Source organism: Gadus morhua, chromosome 6 (genome assembly GCF_902167405.1).
Source record: "Gadus morhua chromosome 6, gadMor3.0, whole genome shotgun sequence".
NCBI classification, from domain to species: domain Eukaryota; kingdom Metazoa; phylum Chordata; class Actinopteri; order Gadiformes; family Gadidae; genus Gadus; species Gadus morhua.
In genome coordinates, this window is record NC_044053.1 from 11,213,122 (window position 1) to 11,237,850 (window position 24,729).

Below are 24,729 nucleotides of genomic sequence, written 5' to 3' on the forward strand. Positions count from 1 at the left end.
CTGGCGGTCCCGTTTCATGCGTTGACCAACCGAGGGCAGTAAAGAGCGCGTCAGACCAAGTTGTCAGGAAGTCGTTGCTGTCCACACCATATACCCAGCCTCCCATGGTTGTGTTGGCGACCCAGCCGTGGGTTTTCCAGTTTGTATGTACATTGAAAGCCTTGGATAACATATTTAATTACTTTTGTGTCACAATGAAAGGATATCAGTGACTTGTGGGAGAAAAGGTTTCCTTGAACTCCTCGGAATGGACAACAATTCCCCCAGTTTGCTGAAATGGCAAGACTACGCCACAAATTCAAATAAACATTGTTGAACGTCTTTAAAACCCGTAAGAACGTTTCAAAAGGTGGGTTGGTAGATCTGACTAATAACTATCAGTTATTTGTTTTTATAGCTAGCATATTTACATGTCGGATGCTACTTTATAGTAGCTACATCGCTAGAAAGTTTAAAGTTAATGATCGTTTATGGATTTCATATGTGTAGAGGAGATACAGTGAATGTGTACATACATCGACAATTAAATCAATTAGTTGGAAGTATGACAATTGATGCTTGTCACATTAATCAGAATCAGTAACAATACGTGACCAATGATGTGTTCCCTGGATTAACATAATATAATGACTTCCAGCCATAGCATGGAGAGTACCTCTGCAGATGGGGGTGGCTTCCTCTCCAGAATGGCCCTCAATGACAACAAGGCTGGGATGGAAGGTCTCGATCGGGAAAGAATCAACAAGATCATCATTGAGTCCTCAAAGGTAAACATGAAAACCTAAAACATGTTTCTTGCCAAGGGGCTGTCAATATAGTTTCCTGTTGTGAGTCCAACACACACTCACACGCACATGCACATGCACATACACACAGACAAATGCTCATATAAACACACACGCATGAGAGATTCAACATATTCATCCTAGTTAACATAATACGTCAACAAAGGTAACATGAAGTACGCACTATTTGCTGCTCCATCGTACTTGGTTACATTAAAATGTTTTTCAATACATTTTTAAGAAAATTTAAAAGAAGAATCTCTTTATGCCGTGTTTCCCTAGGGTTCTAGGTTCTATGAGAACGAGGCTAAAAAAGAGCTGCAGGTGAACCAGCGCATTGAAAAGATGACGCTCCAGAGGGCTCAGATCACCGAACAGCAGCTTCAGAAAGCACACACTCAGGTGAAGAGATGTTGAGGTCACGGTGAACCTTCCCTACCTACACATGCACAAGTAGGCCCATTATTGGACCAGTAACGTCGTACTCATTCACCATCTTCTCTACCTGCAGGTAGAGAAGATGGTGAATGAGCTGGACATGAGTCGAGATCTCAGCCGTCTCATCGTGCACGTGGACATGGATGCGTTCTATGCCGCGGTGGAGATGAGGGATTGCCCCGAGCTGAAGGACAAACCTATGGCTGTGGGATCCATGAGCATGCTCGTAAGTGGAGATGTTACTGCGAGGATGTACACTACCGTTCAAAAGTTTGGGATCACCAAGAGAATTATTTTTTTTCCGTTAAAAACTCACACTTTTATTCATAGTTTTCAGCTGTGCTAACACAATTAGAGAAGGGTTTCCTTATCATCAATTAGCCTTTTAACACGACCAGCTAAACAATGTACCATTCGAACACAGGAGTGATGGTTGCTGGAAATGGACCTCTGTAGACATATGGAGATATCACATTAAGAATCAGACGGCTGATTAGTCCAGCTAGAATAGTCATTTACCACATTAACAATGTCTAGATGGTATTTCTGAATAATTAAATGTTATCTTCATTGAAAATACCTGCTTTTCCTTTAAAAAATAAGGACATTTCTAAACGACCCCAAACTTTTGGACGGTGTATGTGGCAGAATGGTAACCCCTTCAGGGATGTTAACAGTGCATGGCTTGCAGATCAGATATTTAAAACCCACAAAAAAACTGTGTGAGCATAGCCTATTCTTTCCTCTTTTCAGTCAACATCGAATTACCATGCAAGGAAATTTGGTGTTCGTGCTGCAATGCCAGGCTTCATCGCCAAAAAGCTCTGCCCCAATCTGGTCATTGTCCCATGCAACTTTGATAAATACAGAGCTGTGAGCAATGAGGTGAGCTTTAATACCGCTAACACCCCATACTGTTACTCTATTGACAACAGGAATAAGATAACAACAATGCAATAGGTATACTTTGTAGGGCATGCTACAATTATATGTATATGAACACAACGTATTAATACTCTGGTTAGATATAATTTGGTTAATACTACTTTCCAAACCAAATCTTGACTATGAATTGCATTACGTGCCCACTGAATATCAAAACTTGACGGCTACTGTAACTATACTAGTAGGAAAATTAATGACCCAGTTTCTGCTCTAAATGTAAAAACTGATTAGAGATGTAAGCGAATATCTCCCAAGTTGCAAAACTTGTGATACAATTGAATATTGGACCAGCTTATTGGCCTCTTGCGACATGTCATAACAAACAGCTCACTCCTTATCATACTTTTGTTAGATCAGAAAGATCTTTGCAGCGTATGACCCTAATTTCATGCCCATGAGTTTGGACGAGGCCTATCTGGATTTCACAGACCACCTGGAACAGAGGATTAGCTGGCCCGAATCCTTACGTACACACTGCCTGCACACGGACATCACTGAGACAGGTAGTGCTTGTTTACAGGACAGGAGGATTATTTTCCATCTATTTACATAGCAACACCTGCCTACTAATAGCATGGTGGCCTTTTGTGTGTGTGATCAGCATCATCTAAACTTTACTTCCATTTATTTTATGCATGAAATGTATGCAGAAATGTGCCATGGAAACATTTTGACAGAGTAACTGACTGGTCAGATCTGCTCTGCATCAGTGATATTCATCTTTCAAGTCATTCAAATAACATCAGTATTATTGTAAGAAGGCGGGCTTTCTCATCCTTATCTGCTTCCCCATGCCTTGTTCCCGACTTTCTTCCTTCTTCTTCCCGACCCGGCCTACTCGGCATGTGAAGGTGAACTGCAAAGCAAAGTTCCCCAGGAGTCTGAGCCGTGCGTGGAGAACCTCTCCCCCCTTTTGTTTGAGGACAGCCCCAGTAGCACGCCCAGCTTGCCTCCCTCGGGTGAGAAGGTGGAGTCTGGTGGAGGCTCGGAGGTGTTTGGGACCTGCGTGGAGGAGGCGGTGAGGGAGATGCGCTTCCGCATCGAGCAGAAGACCACACTGACCGCCAGTGCAGGTGAAGTGCTGAGTGTCTTCTGGCTCGATGTACTGTCTTCTACAGTTTCTGATTTAAAATGTATGCTTTTACCATTGCATCCCTAACCATCCCTGTGAGGAATGGTTAATTAGCAAGGATTGCTTCCTTGCTAATTAAGGGAGTTTCTTCTTGGCATCTGGGGGGCTAGGGTTAGGGAATGTCATCAATATATGGCCAGTTAAACCCTTAACTGGGACTGTAACTGGGATTAAGGGCTATAGAAATAAAAATGAATTTAATTTGTTTCTACTGTCTTCTTGAATCCTTCTGAAGATCAGCACCAGGATTACTGTGTTATGTGCTTGGCACTTTTATAGTTGTAGCAACAATCAGATTCATGTTCATATTTATTACTATGAAACTATTACTATTTTACTATCTGCATCTGTAGTGTATTCTGCAGCGTTATGAGTCATGAGCTTTCAGTACTGTTGTTTCCTGCTTCCAGGCATTGCTCCAAACACGATGATTGCCAAGGTGTGCAGTGACAAAAACAAGCCCAACGGCCAGTACAGAGTCCCCTCCAACAGAGAGGCAGTCATGGACTTCATCCAGACCCTGCCAGTCCGCAAAGTATACTGAAACCGATTTTCAAACTACAACATTTGAGCCACTAATCCAAAAAATGTCATGCAATTATAATGGTGTGAATATTGTGGGGTTGGACTTAACGGCAAATGTGAGGAGTTGTATATACATTTTAAAAGTATAATTGTTGGTATTTCCCCAGGTTTCTGGCATAGGGAAAGTAAGTGAGAAGATGCTGAGCAGTCTGGGCATCACTACCTGTGCTCATCTTGGCCAGCAGATGGCTCTGCTCTCCCTGATGTTTTCAGAGACGGCGTGGCATCACTTCATGAGGATTTCCTTGGGTCTAGGCTCCACTCACATGGAAAGGTGACACGCTTTGCAATTGATCCCCGCTTCGATTAAAACAGTGAACTCCTGCTCAAAGTGTATTACGTCTTTGGGACACACCTCTGCGGCTTCGACCTGATCGCATAGGCTTTATGTGACCTATGTTGCATGCATGGATAATATCTATGCTCTATGCCTTAGAGCATAGAAATGCACGCATACAAACATTGAAAACACATTTCATATGAGGCACCTGTTAACATTTGGCAAGATTCTAACGGAAAATTTTGTCTGGTGTTTTGGTGAACCTGGATACAGGGATGGAGAAAGGAAAAGCATGAGTACAGAAAGGTATATTTCAGCAACAACAACAACAAAACAACAAGGATTCCTGCGGCTAACAGTCTCCTAATCATGCTCTTTGTCTCTCTGTGCGTCTCAACGCACTCTTTATCCACGGCACCCTGACTGGCGCAGAACATTTAGGGAGATGAGTGTGGCGGAGGAGCAGCTGTCTCTGTGCAGGGAGCTCTGTGAAGACCTGGCAGCGGACATGAAGAAGGAAGGACTCCGGGTGGGGAACGACTCTCGTGTGACATGTGACACCACACGTATTTGTGTAGCCTCAGGCCTACATTCAGAGTCACTGTTTCAGGGGAAGCTGATAGGCTAACATTTGAAGACCAGCTGAAACATTTAAATATTATAACTATTAGCTGAGACTTTCTTAAAGTCCTTCTTTGTAAGACTAACGAAATGGATAGGAAGAAAGTGCAGGGAGATTGCATCTCTGGAACTGTCCTAAGGGGAAAAGAGTATGGTTGTCTAACCACAAAAGGGCAGTTCCACAATCCAGAATCAATTAAAATGGTTATATTTAGTGAGGGAAATTCACTACGCGACACCACTCACAGCGGCACGTGATCTTGCTTGCAGTTCAGGCTGAATGTGATGCAGTTGCTCCATCTTGATCGTTTCCCCTCACAATCGATTGAAGGAAGGGGGGGCTTGGCATGGCCATCACCCCCCTGCCTGCAGCCCCAATGGGCTTTGAGAGCTGGAGGAAATGGAGGGCCATTAAGGAGACTGCAGGGGACTATCAGCCTTCGAAATGTGTCTCTGGGAGATGATCACATTACCAGGGAAACGCATTGCGACCCATTAGTTACAAAGTGTATTCTGACAAATTAACCGGCGGAATGACACACATTGCCATTTATATTCATTGAATGTCATTGCCTATGCAGTGTTTTGACTATTGAGCGGGCGTAATGTTGCAGTGCTTTTGTCACACCTTGAGAAATGGTGTATACCTTTTTTGCTTAAGCAGAAAATGAGTCCATCAACTGTATTTCTTTCGGGATCTTCTTCCAGGGTAAAACGATAACGTTGAAGCTGAAGAATGTGAAGTTTGAGGTGAAGTCCCGGGCGTGCACTCTGCCCTGTGCTGTCGCCACGACTGATGAGATTTTTGCCGCCGCCAAGGATCTCTTGAAAACCGAGATAGAGAATGTCAGTCCTCAGCAGCTCCAGCTGAGGCTCATGGGTAATGGAGTTTATCTGTCTGCAGAGGTTACATTACTTACATTACATTTGCTTTTTAACTTTATTTATATAAACCGTTTTGTTTTGCATACCTTTGCACTACTCAGAACTATTTTGCACCATTTTAGATTTTATTTATCGTTAATATTACTGATTTTATTACATTTTATTAATTTTCTCCTTGTATATCAAATGCACCACAGGTCAGAGACAAATGAAATTTTGATACCACTATTTGTTAGGCACATTTTTAGAAATTGAAATTAAAGCTTATTTTGAACTTTGAACATTGCAGCAGCATTCTAGTTGATGAGGTTGACTGATTGCATGCATTTCGAGATAAACTGCATTAAATTACCGTAAGTGCTGCTTTTGTTTTTTTCATTTGACCAATGTTTTTAACTAGTACCTATGATGTAACTTTGTGCATGCAGGCGTTCGAATCTCCACCTTTGTGAGCGCAGATGACAAGAAGCCCCAGCAGAAAAGCATTGTGGGCTTCCTCCAGCAGGGCTCCTCCGGCCCGTCCCATGGTATCGTTCCAAACTCCGTGAAAGAGACTGCCTCCCACCTCCCCATGGAGCGTCCTCCCCCTGCTGGCAGTCATATACTGGAGCAGCTGCCCCAGAAAGTCCCCAAGCTACAGGGTCTCCCATGGGCGGCATGGCAGACGGGGGCACAAGTCTCAGTGGCCGGTGAGAACCAGCCACAGTCTTTCTTCCAGAAGGCCTACACCAAGAAGCTGAGTCTCCAGGTTAGGAGCTTGAGCGAGACGGACAAAGGGCAGGGCAGTGTTTGCTCTGGGTTTACCCAGCCAGCAACGGACAATCCAAAGAGCCGTGGCGCCGTGATAGAGATGCATGAGTCAGCGCAAGGTCTTTTGGGATCAAGTGGAAACCCATCCATCACACGTGAGGAACCTGTCCGTGTGGCCCCCCCAGAGGCCAGCGCTTCCACCTCCGGCGCCGCGGCCCCGGACCCTGAGACCCTTACCTGTCCCGTGTGCTTTGGGGAGGTGAGGACCACGGACCTCCAGGTGTTCAACAGACACATAGACCTGTGTCTCAGCGGTGTCGCCACTGAGACACCCACAGATACGGACTCGGAGTCGGACGGAGATGGAGGTCCGAAGGGATTTACCGTCATAGACGAGGGGGTCCCGGAGAAAGGCGAGGACAAAGAGAGGCAGAAGAGGTCAAACCCGGAGGACGCCCTCAGTGCTTTTAAGACGTGTGACGCTTTACGTGGTCCTAGTGTAACTCGGGCGGAGGACACAGGGGATCCAGGCGCTAAGGAACGGCGCAGCGGAGACAAGCCTCTGTTGGACCACCACGGCTCTAGAAGGGTGCATTCGCCTCAGAGGGCCTCTTCGTCGCACCGCGGTGACCCAGCAACGCAGAGCTCACGCCTCGAGGCGCCGCCCGGCCACGAAGGCTCCACCCTCATCTGCCCTGTGTGTCAGGTCCCCCAGAACACCCATGACCTCACCGTCTTCAATCACCACGTCGACCTCTGTCTGAACCAGGAGGTGCTGCACATGCTCGCACCACCCTCATCGTCGTCGTCTTCTACTATGCGACCTCCGGTCACGGCTAAAAGGGGGCAAGGTGAGTCAGGTGTGTTGAGTCAGGCCAGTGCCATGCTCGTCTAAGTGAAACATAGCCTTGCAGTGAGACTAATATTGTGCTAAATGTGTCTCAACTTTGGTGCATTTCGCTGGTTTTGTACAGTATTCCCTAAATTGACCTGTGATTAGTTAAACTCACTACGGGATTGTAGTTACGATGCCATTCAAAATGTTTCCAAGTAACATTGGTTTACAGAATGGGAGGCATTTAGTTTTATTTATGTACGTTTGTATTATTTTTACATGGTGGGGGTCTGTTTCATTGCCATTCACTGTGGTAGGGTGGAAAGTGTGTGTATTATTTCCCACAGAGAAGAGACATCTTATTTGACACCGTTGGGCATCCTTTGGCCAGCTCTGGAGACGGTTAAATCACTTTCGAACCTATTCACTCTTCTCCACAATGGAGTGTTTGACCGTCCCAGCTTGCTCTTAAACCTGCCTGAGCAGCTGCATTATTTATCTCCCTGAAGATGTGGTTCAGTTGTGTCTCTTTTAGACAGTGATCCATTTCTTTTCACTCACAGAACTACACACGGCACGACCAAACAAAGGCAAAAGCAAAAGGTAAACCGCTCAATCATCAATGGTCGGTTCTCAAATAAATGGCATTCTTTGTGAATAAATAATAAGGCTGTTTCCGCACACAATGAGGGAGGCTATGTTTAAAAAATAATAACTAACACTACTTCTTAGTTCAAATATCTTTACTTGAGTTCAGCTATTAAACAAACATTTCACAACTGCAGCAATCACCACATCTTCTGTGGAAAAAAATAGTTTTCTACTTTATTAATGAATGTGATCTATTTGAATGCTTGTGTTACAGGCGAGGCCCACCTGCTTCCCCTCCTGCTAAGAAAGCCAAAGGCCGGGGCTCCCAGAACACCATTGACAAGTTCTTCATGTGACACAATGGACTCCAGTAAGGGCACCGCTCGCACTGACAGCTCATTGCGGTCTCTGACCTCAGCATGAACACATATAACTCCAGACCCTTTTGACAGAGGTTATTGTAGGGAAAACCCAGGTGTCACTCAGTGCACTAATTAAGGGTCTTTTTTGTAGCAGGGCACGTGCCATGGTCAATGTATGATGTCTTACCTAGTTTAAGATAAACTAGCATAAAAAAGGAGCATCCTATGATGATGCCTCTGAAAAGAGTCTATAAGTTAGATGGAGGATTTCTAATTTGATATTATCTTTTACCAAACCTTCAGTGGTTAAAGCATCAGAACCCAAAAGTCAGTTGTCTAGTATAACAAATACAAAAAGTTTGTTCAATAATGTATAGCCTCAGCAATTTCAAATTATAGATTTTACATAAATACATTAGTTTACTATGCAGTGGACTGGAAACTATCTACATTAATGGAAAAAAATTGTAACAGCAATCAAGTGTTTTTTATCTCAAAATGTAAAGTAAGAAAATACATTTATATTTTTCAAACAAATAATAATAAGTAACTGTCAAATATCTATGGCCTTACTGTATCCTATCCATAAACTCAGTGCTTGAGATATAAATGATTGACGAATATAAGTTGATAGTTTAGTAGAAGCTAGAGTTTCATCTCTGTCAAAGCAATATAGAGAACATACCCTTTGGGGTATTATGCCCTTTGGGGTATTATATATATTGAAGGCTTATCTATGTGTGCACTGAGAGTTCAAGCATTCTTTATATATATATTTATCTCTCCACCAAAAAGACAAGTTTTTGGTTTTGCCCCATGTATGTCTTACGTTAATGATGTAATCAAGGTATGGTATGAAGATGTATTTATTTGTATAGATATTGAGCCAATAATCCTTTTCAATTGCAATATTGATTGCGTAGAATATAATAATGATGTTTAATAATATGAAGTTATTGTATTTATTTCCTAATTTATAATTCTGCGTGTCCAAAATAAATGAAGATAACGAGGCATTACTGTGTCAAGTGTCATACATCAACATGTACAGAAGCAGTCAGTCGTTGTTGTGTGTGTTCTGTGTAGTGTATTTTCAAGACTTACCTGTACAAATAAAGCTAGTGCAAATAGAGTGCTACCTTCCTGCACAGTGGGAGTAGTCTCGTCATTCTCGTAAATCAGGCGGGTCCTTTCCACACTTGTGTAAAGTCACACAGAAGTTTGGAGCTTTTAGTCAACGTTTCTGATCGTGTGTTTCTGAGGAGTAACTTCCTGACAGACGGTGTAAAGACCAGAGAAGTATCCCGCAGTGAATTGTTTTCTCACTGGAGAGAAGAGCTATGGCACTGAACACAAGGCTAGGTCGGCCTGCCGGGACTAAGGCGACTCTAAACCCCTCAACATGGTTGAGAGAGGAGACGGTAGCGGGGTTTTCAGACTTTATACAGCAGAAGAGGCCGCACAAAGGAGGAAAGGCAAAGGAACCAGAGAAGTCCAGCTTCAACATCAATGAGATGTGTGAGTACACTCACGGGAGAGTATACACAAGGGGGAGAACATTGTCTATTTTGGCTGCATAATAAATAAAAGATTTTTTTTACTGTAATGAAAGACAACGACATTGTCCATAAATGGTCAAAATAAGTTAAGTTGTGCTGCAATGTATTAAAGCGTATTTATAACCATGAATAATATTCAATGTACCATAACTGCACATAACCTCACTTTCCCTAAAAGTATATGTTATCGTGGTTTGTTGTCATTGGGCAGTGCTTGAGACAGAGATAAAGTTAATCGAAGCAGCCAAGCGGAATGACGTTGAGGCCATGAAGCTGTGGGGCCGGGGAGTAAATGCCAATGTAAAGAACTTGGTGAGTGGATGCCAGGGATCCTGGAACAGCCACATATGGAAATAATCTTTTTATAGCTGATTTACCGGTCAATCTAACTTAATCTTTAATTGAATAAAATGTTTTTTATTTTTGCTTTTGTGAAGAAAAAAAACCAGATGCTACAAAAGGTGCATGTTAGATACTTTGCCCTGTGGGTTTTACCAAGTTGTTTCATACAGGCTGTATAAACATGGCCAACACAAAACACCCCACTTGACACCAAAGAATATTGTAAGATTGAAAAATATATTGTGATTCCCACAGTTCCCCTGGCAGACCATAATGCCAGCTTGTCATTGTTCTTTTCAACCCAGCATAACAGGACTGCCCTTCACTTCGCTGTGGCCGGCAACAACAAGGAAGCGGTGGAACTTCTTCTGCTGTGGAGGGTCAAAGTAGACCAAAAGGACATTGTAAAGACTTCTACCAAACAGAACCACATAATGTTAACTTAACGCCTCTACCTGCTTGACCCACCAGTCCCACCTCACCACCCGGCTGTGTGTCGTTGTGTCCCCTTCAGCACGGTGTAGCACCTATTCACCTGGCGGCCTGGTTCGATTGTTTGGACATCCTGAAGCTGTTGGTCCGGGCTGGAGCCGACCAAAAGATTCGTAACAATGTAAAGAAAACTGTTAAGGAGAATATCTAGTCCTTTGGTCGTTGAGACAAAGGGAATCATGATAACCACAACATGATTCCAAATATTGTTATCCTTTTACCAATGTTTCCATTAATATTAACAAAAAATAATCCGGTTTTACAAGTAGAACTAAACATTTACGTACAGCAGAAACCGTTTTGACGTGTGCTGTATGCTACTTAGTTGTAACCAAGTATATTTATATTCCCTGGCGTCCTTTTCATTAATATTTCTGCTTTACAATTGAACGTCTCCCTTAGGAAGGGTTAAACATCATCCACTGTGCTGCCATCAACAACAACTCTGTAGTTCTGCAATACATTATCGAGGACCTGCAGATGAAGGAGCTAGACAAGCCGGACAAGGTATGCTCTGTGCCCCAAACACCCAGATGTTCACAGTGTGGTTGACCTGCATTGTAAAGCAGGCTTATTTAGTTTGCCTCTGGATTTCCACCCTCCACAACCAGATGGGGCACACTCCATTCGCGCTGGCCGCAGAATGTGGCTGCTTGGAGATACTAGATATGCTAATGTCACCGGATTATGAAATGGCCTCGACTAGACCCAACAAGGTTCGAATGTCTTTTCTTCTTGTGTGCATCTTGGTGCACATTGTGCCGTTGTCATTTGAGAACCTATTGTCTCACACACAGTCACTTTGACGAGCCATCTCTTTCCCGTTTCTGTCAGAACGGTGACACACCCCTGCATTTAGCAGCTGGACACGGCCACCTTGACGAGGTGGGAAGGCTGCTGGAGAGCTTCGAGACCCGGGATGAAATCAATATGGTAGGCGATCAATGTTAACCATGTCGCTATTGCCATCGGGCTTCATGTCCCTTGTGATGGCGTGTGGCTATCGGCTAATCCTCTGCTGAATAGTGACTCATTCTACATTTACAGAACACTGGATTGAGCACTGGATTAGTATTGATGAAGTGTGACAGACAAGTTGCCCAAAATCTGATGAATACTGCAGATAATAACTTCATGTAATCTATAACATATTGCTGACAAGTTTTAAAAAGCTGAATTCAATAAGGACGTTTGAAAGTACGTCAAGGTGAGAGAAGTTGGCTCTTATAGAGTAAACCCCCGGTGTGCTACGGTTGTCGGTGCTTTCCTCCACTGTAGCAGAAGGTTGTTTTTGGTGTGTTGCAGGCTGAAGAGACAGCCCTGTACCTGGCCACCGAGAGGGGACACGAGGAGTGTGTGAGGGTCCTTCTCCAGGCCGACTGCAACCCAAACATCGTCACCTCGGTAGAGCTCCCCCTCCACCCCCCATTACTCAATCTGTCAAAGTCATTGACTTTTACTTCTATTCAATGAAGACCGCTGCTATACGGTGTCCTTCCTAAAAAGCTCCTCACACTGCCCACTAGCATGTCTCCCCCTCTGTCAATGTGAAACCCTCTCCTGTCCCCTAGACCAAAAGGAGCCCTCTACATTCCGTTGCAGAGAGGGGGGACACGTCGTTGTTAAGACTCCTCCTGGACCATGATGCCCAGACAGACTTCCAGGATCAGGTATGAGGTTTATCGACATCAACGTGCAAGTAGGTGTCAACCTATTGACCTGCGTGATCAATGTGTTTCATGCCAGCACGCCGCTTTACGCCTTCATGAGATTGACCAGAGAGGTGTTTTGTGTTTGTTCAGAATCTGGAGGCTCCTCTTCACCTGGCGGTGAAGAACTTTCACATCCCCGCCATCCATATGTTACTGGAGGCCGGCTGCAACATAAATGTCGCTGACAAGGTGGGTTCTCCGAAGCTACACCTTACGTTTTTGACAATTATGACATTAATCGGCTGAGTGTGTTTTTGATCAGAAATCCTGCTTGCACAAAGGCTTTGCGGGCCCTTCTTGGGAGATGTGCTTGTGAGGTTGAACTGAAACCGGTCTGCGTCCCGCTCACAGAGATCCCAGACCGTGATGCACCTGTCAGCCGAGCTCGGGAGAGTAGACATCGTGGAGATGCTTGTAAAAGCTGGTGTGGACCTTACCCTACTCGACAAGGTAAGACGAGTTTAGGATCCGGTATGTAAAGTTTTTTAGTAAAACAAAAAAAACTTTCATACCGGATCGTCATCTCTCTAAAGTTAGTCTATTTATCAAAGGAGGAGCACAAACTCAACATACATTGAGCCCCATTTACAATACACACAGTTTACATGTTTAATCTTGAAACTGTTGGGGTGGCGCGTTCAAACCACCAAAAGTATGCATCCCCTTCCGTGGAGCAGCACAATAAGACGGCCCTGGGGGTGGCGGCAAGGGCGGACGAGGTGGCCATTGTTGACATGATCATCAAGGCTGAGCGGTACAACACATGGAAGGAGGTGAGGTTCACACTACCATTCTTCTCGACATGTGGAGCTGTCTGCACGTGTCATTAATAATCCAAAATTTAGGTGCCGGGAAAACAGTGATTAAATTAATCTCCAGATGATCCATTTCCTTTCTTCACCTTTCGTTGAATTCCCAATAATGTTATTGCAGCTGGCTGTGATTGTACTGTCAATGTGATTAAGCCTGTATTTGTTCCTCCTTACCCTTCATGACATTCCGCATTGCTGCTTAGATTATGAGATGCGTCTGTGCGTGTGAGGGGAGGGGGGGGTTTACACACCCTGTCTGTGTATACTCTGCACTGTGTGGCCTTTCTCAAGGTAATGACATGATTTGATTGCCCTTTCAGGCACATCCAGAGCTTAATGAGGATCTTCACAGCCAGTGTCCGCTGACGTTTAAGTTGGACCACCGTCAAGAGACCAAGCAGTTTCGTTCCACCGTCTGGCACCTGTCTCACGGGCTGTTGAAACCAGGGGACTGGAAGAGACTGGCCGAGCAGTGGGACTTCACCAGGGAGCAGGTGGAGGCCATCGAAGCGCAGTGGACAGGTCAAGCTACAGCTTCTACCAAAGGCCGAAGTCTTAGCCGTCTGCTTTAGGTCACGATGTGTTGAAAGTGCTACTCATCAGGGTAAAGGTATGAGAGGTTTAGGTTGAGACTAAGGGTCGGCCCTGAGTGTCAACCTAAACCTCTCATACCTAAACCTTTGCCCTGATGTTTAGCTATGAGGTTTGATGTGGTTATCTCCAGTGAACAGCTTTGAGAGGGCTGAATAATAGATAAGGGGCTGGTGTGATAAAGGTCAGGTTAAGGGTAAGGATCAGGGGGGGAAAGAAAACGCATCATGAAAATAATCAGCAATGTTTATCCAGCGGTACCTAAGGCAAAGAGTAACCTTTTTCTAGGGATAATTGGCGTCGACAGAGCCAGTGGCTTACACATTAATACAAACGCTTTCCCCTAATTGGTACATTTCACTGTCCCTTTGAAGACGTCCATGAGTTACATCCTACTACTAGGCACCTCAAGCAGTAGTGTATCAAACACAATACATTGGTCGTTTTTTTAGGGGATGAGACAATTTAATCTATTAGGTCTTTATCCGTTTGATCAAGTTGAATGGGGGCAGGATAGTGTAGTGGCTAAACTAGTGTTAGACTCCAAGCCTAAAGGTTTTGTGTCCAATTCCCATTTAATTGCACTGTTGTCTCTTTGGATGAAAGGGTTTGCTAAAAGTGTATCAATAGCCATTCTTTCTATCCATGACTTACTAAATGGGCTAGCTGTCTATCAAGTATATCTTGGATGTTTGTTTTTCTTTTACAGCTAGTAGACTGGTCTCGCAGGACTTGTGTGTTTTCTGTCCGCAGGCCAGCAGAGCTACCGGGAGCACGGCAACAGAATGCTGCTGATCTGGCTCCACACGGTGGAGTTAGCTGGCAAGAGCCCTGCCAAGGAACTCTACCAGGGCCTGATCAGCACCTCCAACAGGGCAGCTGCAGGTACAAGACTTGCGTATTGCGTCCAGTTTCAGATTTATATGGTATGCATGAGGAATAGCATATTGTTGCATATGTTTACCAAGTGTTCCCTATGCAGATGAGCTCCGGAAGGAGACGAAGAGCAGCAGCAGTAAGAATTGCAACATTTCCTGAGCGAGATCAAATTAATTCACACAATTTAAAACAAGGTATTTCAATGCTTTGTTTAATTGATCGATTGGCCTGTACACTGTTTTATTACAGAACAAAGCAAAGATAATTTATACATTCGTATATGACTTGCATTGGGGTTTGCACTGTAAACTTAAGCTTAGGTGTGCAAGAGAGCAGCCCTACAAAACTCACCAAAGCAGCCAAACCTAGACTTTACCATTATTTAAAACATGCCACTCATGTAAAATGAACTGTTAAAATGTAAATAAAAAAAGATATATATACTGTATAAATTATGTCTAAATTCAAATACACTGGATAACTCTTGTCAATAAATTAATAGAAAAAAAGCTTATCCTGACGTCTGCTTGATGCTGTACTATGTCAAGTAAAGCAGTGTTTTTTTTTATGCATAGTACAGTAAATGTAAATAGAAAACCTGAGAGCAACGTGTGTGTGCGTGTGTGTGTGTGTGTGTGTGTGTGTGTGTGTGTGTGTGTGTGTGTGTGTGTGTGTGTGTGTGTGTGTGTGTGTGTGTGTGTGTGTGTGTGTGTGTGTGTGTGTGTGTGTGTGTGTGTGTGTGTGTCAGTCCACCACTTTCACGGAGTGCACGTGGCAGGTGCTGGGGTGGGTCCTGGAGGATGAGCTCTGGGCCCTGACGTTGGGGAGGCTGTAGCCCAGTAGGGCTGAGGGGGGGTGCCTGGAAGCAGCCGCGGACGGACCGATGTTGATCTGAAAACACATACCACCACCACTAAGTCACATCCTATTCACCACAAACATTAAAGGGGACCTGTATTTTTCCACCTGGCATGTAGCAGAGTATTCATTAATAAATCTAATGAGGGCTGTAATCACATGTGGGCGTGTCCACCCAGATGTGAGGTGGATAGATTGAAAGCTCCAACAGCCAACCAGTTGGTGCCGGGGGACTTGATCTATCCGTCACACATCTGGTTGGACACGCCCACCACACTGGCGTCACCAGTTTATTTTCATTTCTTCTATTTAATTGGCTTGTAATGACTAATCAACCTCACACAGCTAATAAATAAAACAAATAGCCCCCCCATCCTCGATTTGAATCCCGAGAAGAGCGTCGCCATGCCAGCGGCTGACGTGGTTACCTGTGAGACCGGCTGATGGCGCTCAATGATCACAGAGCTCATGGGCGGAGTCATGGACATGACGTGGAGGTTGCTGGGGCCGATCCGGCCGAAGTCCTGGCGGGCCGTGATGCGGGCCGTCACCGTCTTGGAGGGCTTCTGGTGGCCGACCCCCGCGGTGACCACCCGCCCGCCGCTGGCCTGCTGTCGGGAGGGGGGGTTCAAAGTCAATACACCGCGTTTGAAATGCGTCACCGCAGAGTTTGGTGCTTTGAAGGCGGGGGCGAGTCGCAGCCTGCTCTATGCAGGGTTATGCCATCCAAAAGGATGCAGGGAGCCCTGAGATGAATAGAGTGGGGGTCTGACCTGTCTGAGGGCGCCTGCGTGGCTCCCAAGCGGCAGGGAGCTGTGGATCACTGTGGTGGACGCCTCTGGTCCGGGGACTGGGGCGCTGGAGCCCAGCTGGCACGAGGAGACACCAGGAGGGAGATCGTCAGAGAGAGGTGCAACACGGATATGGAAAATATTTTTAATCAACACCATTATGGGCCTCTGGGTTGTTTTTGTGTTAATGTAATCTTTCGGTACTCGTCGACGTGCCTATGGCAAGGGAGTTCACTGAAGTTAATTAATGTAAATAGGAAACTGATTATTTGGGTTCCTGTCCGCGATGCGATGTAAGCAGGCGTTGGGGACAGAACCCCTTCTCACCATCAGCCCGGCCTCCCAGTGGGACGGGTGGGCGGCGTGGGACGGGTGGGCGGGGGGGTCGAGGTGGACGGGGCTGAAGCGGACGGAGGAGGCGGGCCGGTCGTGCGGCTGAGCAGATGAGCTGGAGCCGAGCTCGTCTTGGGGAGGCGGGGCATCTGCAGATGGAAGGAAGAACAACGTGAATCATTAACACTGGCCCGACGCCGCGTCTCAAACACGGGGTGCATAACGAGCCTGACCCAATGGCTGCCAGGCAATATGGAAGAAGGAGATAACGACCTTCGGGGGAACTCCAGTCAACCACAGGGATGTGCGTTGACGGAATCCCATCTCGATGGTCTCCTCCTGATAAGCATATGCTCACTATTAAAAACTTAAAGCTTAATCACGTCCCTACAGGGTTCAACCACAGCTACCCTCTATATCATTAAGTCTACTCAAAAATAAATGTTACAAATTGAATATCATCCGACGTCGATGTTGTGATCATCTTCATTTAATACCTTCCGCTTCCACTTGAATAATGTTGACCTTTAACTGAATATGAAAACCTGATGCGGGTAACGGTGAGGCTACTTCAAGAGTATGATCAATATGGAGAGCAGCATGGCACGTGCGTATGGATGAAGTTAAAAAAAATACATAGACCAATGCCAACATTGATTAGCGGGGAGATCGAAGAGGGCGCTCTAAAATTGATAAGCTGGTTAGGAGTCCTTTTCCCTCTGGGTCTCCTTCCTGGACAGGTATAAAAGCAATTATATAATCAGATCCCTTCCCTTTAATCCGATTCAACCCTCCGTAATGACGTTAAATAGTTTGGCGTCATAGGCAAAAGGGACGGAAAATTAAACTGCACCTTCCGCTCGCACGCGACACAAAACGCATGGACAAAGAATCAAGATAACACGGAGATAACACGAGGTCCGACGGCAACGACACAGCGTGGACCCCAAGCATAACGACACAACGGTACCACCCTGCGTCTGAAGAGGTCCTTTTCAATCAGCCAGTGTTAAGTGAAGGTTACCACTCAGTGAGCAAATCCATCGACCAACCTACTGCACCGCACTGATCTGTGGACGACTCCCGGAATAGATCTCTCCCCCGAACCCCCCCTCTTAAAACCATCTCCACCATCATTCTTAACTGTTGCCAATAGCACAAGGCTGCACTCTTTGGGTGTGGGCTTTCTATCCTCCTAGTCGTATTTGATCAATAGATCTCCGGCAGGCAGTGGCGCACAAACAAAAAGATAATAATGCCTTCAAGGACTTCAAGGACATTTACCGGCGAAAGCAATAGCATTAGAGTGAGTTCATCACAGGCCCGGGAATTAGAGTCATCTAAACCCTGTTTTAAAGCTCAGTGTACTGCGGGCCAGAGTTGGTCGTTGGGTCTACTCTATGGTGATGCCGGTGTGTGTCTCACTGTGGTGATGGTGGAGGTGATGGTGGTGGGCTGCTGCTGATGCTGCTGCTGCTGCTGTGGCGGCGGCGGTGGCTGCAGGGGGCTCCGGCCGTCCCTCCCCGGGCTGGAACATGGTCAGGGCCTCCATGTTGAGGGCACACACGCCCCGCATGAAGGCCTTCTTCATGGACTCTTCGTAGCGGTCGCGCTCCACCCGCAGCTTCTGGATCTCGGCCTGGGCGTCCTCTACGGCGTCGCAGTGCTGCGGACGCAGGGGGGGGGTTGTCTTCAACGCCGACATAAGAAAACAACAATATCCCCCTTAGAAGTTCCCCTACCCCCCTACTGGAAGTGAAGTGTACTGCACTATGCGCACAAAAGCACTGTCTATTAGGACTGTGCAATTGATCGAATTTTTATCACGCTTTCGAGTTTTGGGTGAACTGATCTCCAAAATATTAATTTATTCATTAGATGTTCTAAAGAAATTGAAGAACAGCTGGATAAAACGTGTTTTTTTTTGGAGAGAAATGCAGAGAAAATGCATCGTGTTTTCAAACACAAAAATAATCTTTTAAATAATCGTGATTTCAATGTTGACCAAAATAACCGTGATTATGATTTTTTTTCCATAAGCGAGCAGCCCTAGCACTATGTATGCAACTTGTTTATTCCGTTCAGTGTCCTATGATATGCTCTGGTCCTGCGTTCATTTTCAAGCCCAATACACATCCCTGTATGCGTCCCCGTACTGCGCACCAGACAGTGGTCGGTCGCTGGGCGGAGTCAGCGGCGCGTCTCCCCTGCCTCACCTCCGCTATCCTGGCCTCGTAGTCGGCGGACAGGCGCACGCACACCTCCTCGGCCCGGGCGCGGCACCCCCGCTCCACCTGGTCCTTCCAGTGCCGCCGCACGAGGCCGTGCCAGCCCAGCCACACCTTCCTCTTCAGCTGCAGGTGGTAGTGCTGCTGCGCCAGCTTAGAAGCATGCGCCTTGCAGTCGCACACACACACACACACACACACACACACACACACACACACACACACACACACACACACACACACACACACACAAACGCAAGGGAAATGGGCCAGAGACAAGATTGCCATCACCATCAGTCCATTTCCTAACGATGGAGGCCATTAAGGCGATGGTACGCTACAGTTTCTTCCAGAATGAGAAATCGCCACACATGAAATAAGGGCGTCACTACTAACTATGCACAAAAGATATAGGAGGCACATTTAGTGATTAAGTACTCTATTAAGTACGTTTATACTGGCATAGATCTGGGTGTCGTACAAAAGAGATATGCATTATGGCCAAGTCATGACATTTAAAAAAATATACATTTTAAAGCAAAGTGTTATCAAGCAATGGCTCTCTGCATGTGGCTACCTCCTCTTTGACCTGGCTGTGCTGAATCCTCCAGGTGGTGAAGGCCCTCATGGCCTCCATCTTTTCCTTCTGTCTGTCCAACGCCTTGCTCAGATTCTTGATCACCTGCGGAACAACAAGAGAAGGGCAATCGGACATCGCCCTAAGGTTAAGTCATACTTCTACGTTGAAAAGCAGTAGGTCAACACCCATGGTTCTGCGTCTGTGATTCTGAGAGAAGTCGGCCAAAACACTCATTCAGCGTCATCTGGTGATTTTTCTTTATCAAGTGAAGACAGTGTGTGTGTGCAGTACATAAACACAAACCTCCTCAACTAGTCAATCATTTATTAACCGGAACAACCAAGCCGACCGGGCCACCGCACTGACAAGCGGTTTAATATTTTAGATTTGTGCTTGTAAGCTACGTTGGCTAAAAGTGTCATTCAACCTCTTCATTGACTAGCTTTTGTAGCCAATAGCTCGAGCGAGAGAGAGCATCTTGCGTCACATACAGTTAACTGCTACTGTCCATACCTCGTCCTTCCTCTGGTTGGAGGTCTCGTAGGTCTGCAGCAGCTCCTTCAGGCTGCTGAGCTCCGTGCTGAGGCCAGCCGACCGCGCACCACAGCGCTCCCTCTCCTTCCTCAGCTCCAGCTTGTGCTGCTCCACCAGGGCCATCCGCCACCTCCTCAGCTCCGTCAACACGTTGGACTGCGATGGGGAAGGAGAGGGTCACCGGGAGGTCACAGCAGTGTGAGGTCATGCATGGGGGAGGTATTGGGTCACCTTGAAAGATTGTCTCCTCGTTATTTTCCACAAAAAGAAAAGAACATGGCCTTTTGGGGAAGACAGTTGTGCAAACACTGGTCACTCCAAGACACTCCATATTACTCATGAAATACTGCTGATTACAATGCAACAAATGCAATGAATAAAAACATACATTTTTCTCTATTCTCAAAGAGATTTGTGGTAATTTGGCCGTGCACGATTTAAACCAGCAAGCTTTTGTCTGTGGACACAGTTTGAGGCTGTCAAAGTGGTGCACTCACAACAAGCAATATCCAGTAGCTCATAGCGGTTTAAGTATGAGGCGATAACGGAAATTGGGTAGGAATGAACATGCAAATATTCGTGCTGTTACAGTGGGGCCAAAGTAATCAGGACATTTTCAAAACATTTTAAGAATCCCCTCAATCCATCTAGTTTTAGTGGTGGTTTACACAGAAAACCAAGTCGGAAATTCCCATCCCCCCATTTTTCATTATTAATATTTTGATTAAGAATTGTTAATAAAGGAGTCCAGATCCAGTTCATATTACAATAGAAACACAGTTTGGTACTGTGCAGCAGATTCACTCAAAGTTAAACTCAGCCATTCCGATAAGCTTTTAAAATTATTTGAATTAAATGGATTATTTTATATTACTTAACGAGTCTCTTCCCAAAAGCTCTTATATTGTGAAACTGAGATCAACCATTTTCTTATTTGATTCTAAAATCTACCCACTAGATATGATGGTTTTATTTTATTCTTGATTAATGAGGATTGCATTCAACCACCCAAATAGTAAGAAGAAGAAGAAGAAGAAGAAGAAGAAGAAGAAGAAGAAGAAACAAAGAAATAATGTCATTTTCTCAATTGACAAGTGTGCCCTCACCTTGAGATGGCTGCTCCAGGTGTCCAGGATGTCCTCCACCTTGCTGACGTTCTCCTCAGAGATGAACCGCTCTGTCCCCCCGGACTCCCAGGAGTCGGGGCTCGTCTGTCTGGACCTTCCTGCCTGCGCCCGGGACCTGTCCGAGGGCCCAGCTGAGGTCCCGCCAGAGGAGTGGGCTGCAAGCTCCTCCACTAGGGGGACGAAAGAAAGACAGGTGGTCTTAACTGATGGTAAACCACAGCAACACACGCTAGGATGGGCTCCATCTCATCACATCAAGGGGTCTGAAGTTGCATTTAAATGCAATCTATCTCTCATATGCGATGCGATTTTATACATATATATTCTATACTTTGAGCTCAATCCCATAACAAACTCTAGATTGTAATGGGGGTCCACCATCATTTTTTTATGTTGTATTTATATTATATACTTTAAGCGCAAGCTCACCATAACAAACACTAGATTGTGAGTGGGTGTCCGCCATTTGGGCGGAGGATGTTGTTTTCCCCACCCGCCTTGAACGTCGGTCATGTGCTACGTCATGTATGACCCCTGGAGAAGAGGAGATAGACGTTGTTGATGTGGGAGAGGAAAAGACAAGCAGACACAGTAGAACAAACAAGGGTGTTCATAAGTGACTGTGAATGAAGTGTTAAAAAAAAATAATACAATAAATAGTGACAAGTGAGAAGACGTAGGATGAGTAAGCAGGAAGTGTGTGAATACACTTGTAAAGGCCGCTGGTAAAAAAAAATTGAATGAGAAGAGCGCAGTTTCTCATCCGGGAAAACACTGATGTCAATATCTTAATTAAATCCAGCAGGGAGTGCGGGGGCTGCACTTAGCAGCATGGGCAGAGTGCCAGCAGATCATTGCCAATCAGTCTGGCTGCCATCCACATCTCTGTGCTCGACTACATGACAGCTCAGGCGCTGAAGCTCCTTTTTAGATTGTGGCGTCAAGGGACACGACTGATGGATTGGCTAGGACGTGCTTGTTGTCAAGGGTTGGGGTAAACCGTATCATTTGATGAATCTCAAAACGTAACATCAAACTTTCTAACACAAAATCCCTCATGACAGTCGATAATTGAAGGCAGCAGGTACTCCTCTGCATTTGTGTCAGTCAGAAATCTTTAGTTCAATTAACATGGCTGTGACTGTGTATGGAATCAGCTCAAATCACCTGCTTGGCGTTGTGATTTCACGTCATCCATTCTATGCGATGGTCTAGCAGCTTCTCTCGAGGTGCTAAGCCAGCTCTGCATGTGAGCAGAAGTGGGTCCTTCAAACTTTGGCGTGACGACAGCAAAGCGAAGAAGCTCCTCGTACTCGTCCTGTGAGGTCCCCATAAAGAGCACATGTATAAGGTCACATGTATGACATGTTTGCATGATGACATGCTGTAGAAAGACATGTTTCCTCACCTGTAGCTCGGAGGACACTGAGCTACCCCGATCTGAGTCCTTAGGCAGAACTGGACTGGTTGCTGCCCCCTCGTCTGAGGACATCTGCAGGGTCAAGGCATGGATTAATCTCGTAAACAGAGTCACCGACAAGCAAAACTTAACTTCCCGTTGTGAATTTGGTTTCGTTCTGTCGAAAAATACCCTCCTCTAGCAATCCAATAGATTCAACAAACGTACTATTTGAAAATAAATGATTTAAGATGCAGGGAGGGGAATTTAGCGGATGGAGTGTATTCGTATAGGGAAGTGAAAGTACACGCGAATAAATCAAAGAAAACAAAGGTTATTAACGAATTGGTTTCGTATCGTCTGCGTTTGTAGTCGTTTACGTCAGTTGAATAACACCACGAAAAACAAAGTGCCGTAGTTGCAAAGTCGCACAAAAGCCATACCTCCTTCACTCAATGTTACAGAAGAATCAGCAAACTCTTCCCAGTCAGCATTGTAAACTTCACGTCAGTTGGAGGACGCTTGCTAGCGTTTCAAACGAACAAGGCGCAACCCGATTGGCTGCCGTTTCCATTGACATCCGTATAGACCTTTCTGATTGGATAGGGCGTAACCGTAGTAACTATAAACGGAACAACGCAGACGCTACGGACAACCAGCTACAAATCCGCAGCTCCGCCTTTCAAGATTAGCAGGTGCTGCCTTGTTTAGATATGCTGACACAGCTATGATCATAAGCAGCAGTTTAAATAAACACTTCAAGATCTATTGTTGATTAAATTAAACGATCAATTCTCCAGTATTGTAAATACTGTATACAACAGGCTATACAGTTGCAATTGTAACTTTTTCAATGCATTTCGACCAAAGTTGCTAATAGATTTCTTGATGCAGGAAACAAATGGTGTCCATTCAAAGACATTAATAGGCTTTCAGGTGGCATGTCCACTACTTCACTTGTCCATATAAGAATGTCTAAATCATTGGGGCGAACCACCATCCCAACAATCTCCCTGTTGGCGCTTCCCTTTGCAGTTTGATGACTAACAAATGACAATAATTTGCCCATGTGATGTTGAGAATGTCGCATACCTCGGGAAACTCATGCGATTATTAGTATCAAGCCCCACATATGTGGAATGGCTGCTTGGCAGTCTGTGGGCTGGCAGGGATTCAAAACAGAGGAGACATATGGTGCCTCTCATCCATGGCAAGGCTGGCAGAGCTGGTCTGGGGCCTCCTTACCACCTGGCTGAATGTGACTGTACTCCGCTCTCAGGAGGAATGCTATCATGCTGCATTAGACCTGCTGCAGTCTGAATTTGAATTGGATGGGGGTGCACTGAGGGGAAAGCGGGATAAGCCGTTTGTCAGTGTGCAAAGATCCCCCACTAACTGTCCACCAATGTAATTCTAATACTTTAATTCTAATCCTGTCCATGCATATCCTGGCATACAATCTCCGATTTTTCGAGGGATGTTGTCTGAAGACATTTTAGGCATTTTGTTAGTTAATCTACACTTATGAGGGCTGTATGGGATTGGTTGACAAAATAACTTGAAATACTCCGGCCCAAATGGTGCAAGCCCTTTCAGTGATATTACGCAGTGAAAACACTGTATCTCTGGGAAAACATTTATGTTGAAAAATTAGCATTTATATTATTATTAATGCCATGTGACTGTTACAATTTCAGTTTAATAAAAGTCTAAATATAATACAAAGGCTAGAGAGCCTAGGCCTATATGATGTTTCGACACAAGTAAATGTTTCTGTTTTACAACTCGTGTATTGAATGTATCTATAGAATATATTTAATCAATGTTCCAAAAATTAATGATACCAAATTAACCAATGATCAAAATATCGTAATACACTATTTTAAAATCCTTACCAAAATCAAGATTATTTTGTATATGTTTAACTTCCAATGAAGGACAGTATGTGTCGTGAAAAATTAATGCAATTGTACCAACCTCCATAGTGGGAATAATGCCTTGCTATGCACACACAAGATACAAAGATAAAATAGTAGAGCACGCACACTCAGTCCATAAACTCTTTCTTCTGTGTTGCGAGTAGAACAAACCCGCGAGTAATAAACTAGTGTTGAAGGGGCACCAGATTACAGCGTGTAATACTGCCTCTAACCCTTTCTTCTCCATCCCTTCTTAGATTTCTCCTTCGTTTCCGAGGGGAGGAAAGGCACCTGGGCCTGTGCGCTGAAATGGGATTCAGCTCACATCCCTCTCCCATAGCCTGTTCAATCTGTTCCAGGACAA

General features: G+C 45.1%; 3 protein-coding genes across 6 annotated transcripts; 2 read left to right on the plus strand and 1 right to left on the minus strand.

Moving 5' to 3' along the window:
- The first annotated feature begins 37 nt into the window (after positions 1–37).
- polk (polymerase (DNA directed) kappa) lies at positions 38–9,225 on the plus strand. 2 transcript variants are annotated; one of them, XM_030359601.1, is made up of 15 exons: positions 38–349; positions 638–767; positions 1,068–1,187; positions 1,297–1,449; positions 1,977–2,108; positions 2,521–2,671; positions 3,020–3,241; positions 3,711–3,835; positions 3,993–4,159; positions 4,439–4,471; positions 4,598–4,694; positions 5,495–5,666; positions 6,100–7,281; positions 7,820–7,859; positions 8,122–9,225. In XM_030359601.1, the coding sequence occupies exons 2-15, from the start codon at positions 645–647 to the stop codon at positions 8,201–8,203; spliced, it is 2,799 nt and encodes a 932-aa protein (XP_030215461.1). In that variant the 5' UTR covers positions 38–349; positions 638–644; the 3' UTR covers positions 8,204–9,225. The 2 variants fall into 2 exon arrangements, with proteins under 2 accessions (XP_030215461.1, XP_030215462.1); XM_030359602.1 differs by having other exon boundaries at positions 42–349; positions 6,100–7,272.
- Positions 9,226–9,379: 154 nt separating this feature from the next.
- Positions 9,380–15,425, plus strand: ankdd1b (ankyrin repeat and death domain containing 1B). 2 transcript variants are annotated; one of them, XM_030359609.1, is made up of 16 exons: positions 9,380–9,727; positions 9,980–10,080; positions 10,416–10,514; positions 10,625–10,723; positions 11,005–11,109; positions 11,214–11,318; positions 11,437–11,535; positions 11,908–12,006; positions 12,174–12,272; positions 12,405–12,503; positions 12,666–12,764; positions 12,992–13,087; positions 13,447–13,648; positions 14,471–14,602; positions 14,700–14,790; positions 15,345–15,425. In XM_030359609.1, exons 1-15 carry the CDS (start codon positions 9,550–9,552, stop codon positions 14,753–14,755), a joined length of 1,668 nt encoding a protein of 555 aa, XP_030215469.1. In that variant the 5' UTR covers positions 9,380–9,549; the 3' UTR covers positions 14,756–14,790; positions 15,345–15,425. The 2 variants fall into 2 exon arrangements, with proteins under 2 accessions (XP_030215469.1, XP_030215468.1); XM_030359608.1 differs by lacking the exon at positions 15,345–15,425 and having other exon boundaries at positions 9,381–9,727; positions 14,700–15,110.
- Positions 14,792–22,983, minus strand: poc5 (POC5 centriolar protein homolog (Chlamydomonas)). 2 transcript variants are annotated; one of them, XM_030359607.1, is made up of 13 exons: positions 22,890–22,983; positions 22,456–22,539; positions 22,215–22,365; positions 21,477–21,581; positions 21,027–21,217; positions 19,900–20,076; positions 19,384–19,488; positions 18,795–18,974; positions 18,004–18,244; positions 16,573–16,727; positions 16,228–16,323; positions 15,883–16,062; positions 14,792–15,487 (listed from the first exon to the last, which is right to left on the minus strand). In XM_030359607.1, the coding sequence occupies exons 2-13, from the start codon at positions 22,537–22,539 to the stop codon at positions 15,341–15,343; spliced, it is 1,812 nt and encodes a 603-aa protein (XP_030215467.1). In that variant the 5' UTR covers positions 22,890–22,983; the 3' UTR covers positions 14,792–15,340. The 2 variants fall into 2 exon arrangements, with proteins under 2 accessions (XP_030215467.1, XP_030215466.1); XM_030359606.1 differs by having other exon boundaries at positions 15,883–16,065.
- Between the last annotated feature and the right edge of the window lie 1,746 nt (positions 22,984–24,729).

Bases quoted from the DNA above. Each gene is read 5' to 3' on its own strand.
- polk (XM_030359601.1), top strand. From the start codon at position 645: ATGGAGAGTACCTCTGCAGATGGGGGTGGCTTCCTCTCCAGAATGGCC. The intron at 1,450-1,976 runs GTAAGTGGAGAT...TCCTCTTTTCAG, and splicing joins TGGGATCCATGAGCATGCTC to TCAACATCGAATTACCATGC. The intron at 4,695-5,494 runs GTGGGGAACGAC...ATCTTCTTCCAG, and splicing joins TGAAGAAGGAAGGACTCCGG to GGTAAAACGATAACGTTGAA.
- ankdd1b (XM_030359609.1), top strand. From the start codon at position 9,550: ATGGCACTGAACACAAGGCTAGGTCGGCCTGCCGGGACTAAGGCGACT. The intron at 12,504-12,665 runs GTGGGTTCTCCG...TCCCGCTCACAG, and splicing joins ACATAAATGTCGCTGACAAG to AGATCCCAGACCGTGATGCA. The intron at 12,765-12,991 runs GTAAGACGAGTT...TCCGTGGAGCAG, and splicing joins ACCTTACCCTACTCGACAAG to CACAATAAGACGGCCCTGGG.
- poc5 (XM_030359606.1), bottom strand. From the start codon at position 22,539: ATGTCCTCAGACGAGGGGGCAGCAACCAGTCCAGTTCTGCCTAAGGAC. The intron at 16,324-16,572 runs GTGAGAAGGGGT...TCCTCGTGCCAG, and splicing joins ACTGGGAGGCCGGGCTGATG to CTGGGCTCCAGCGCCCCAGT. The intron at 15,488-15,882 runs GTAACCACGTCA...ATGTGTTTTCAG, and splicing joins GCCATCAGCCGGTCTCACAG to ATCAACATCGGTCCGTCCGC.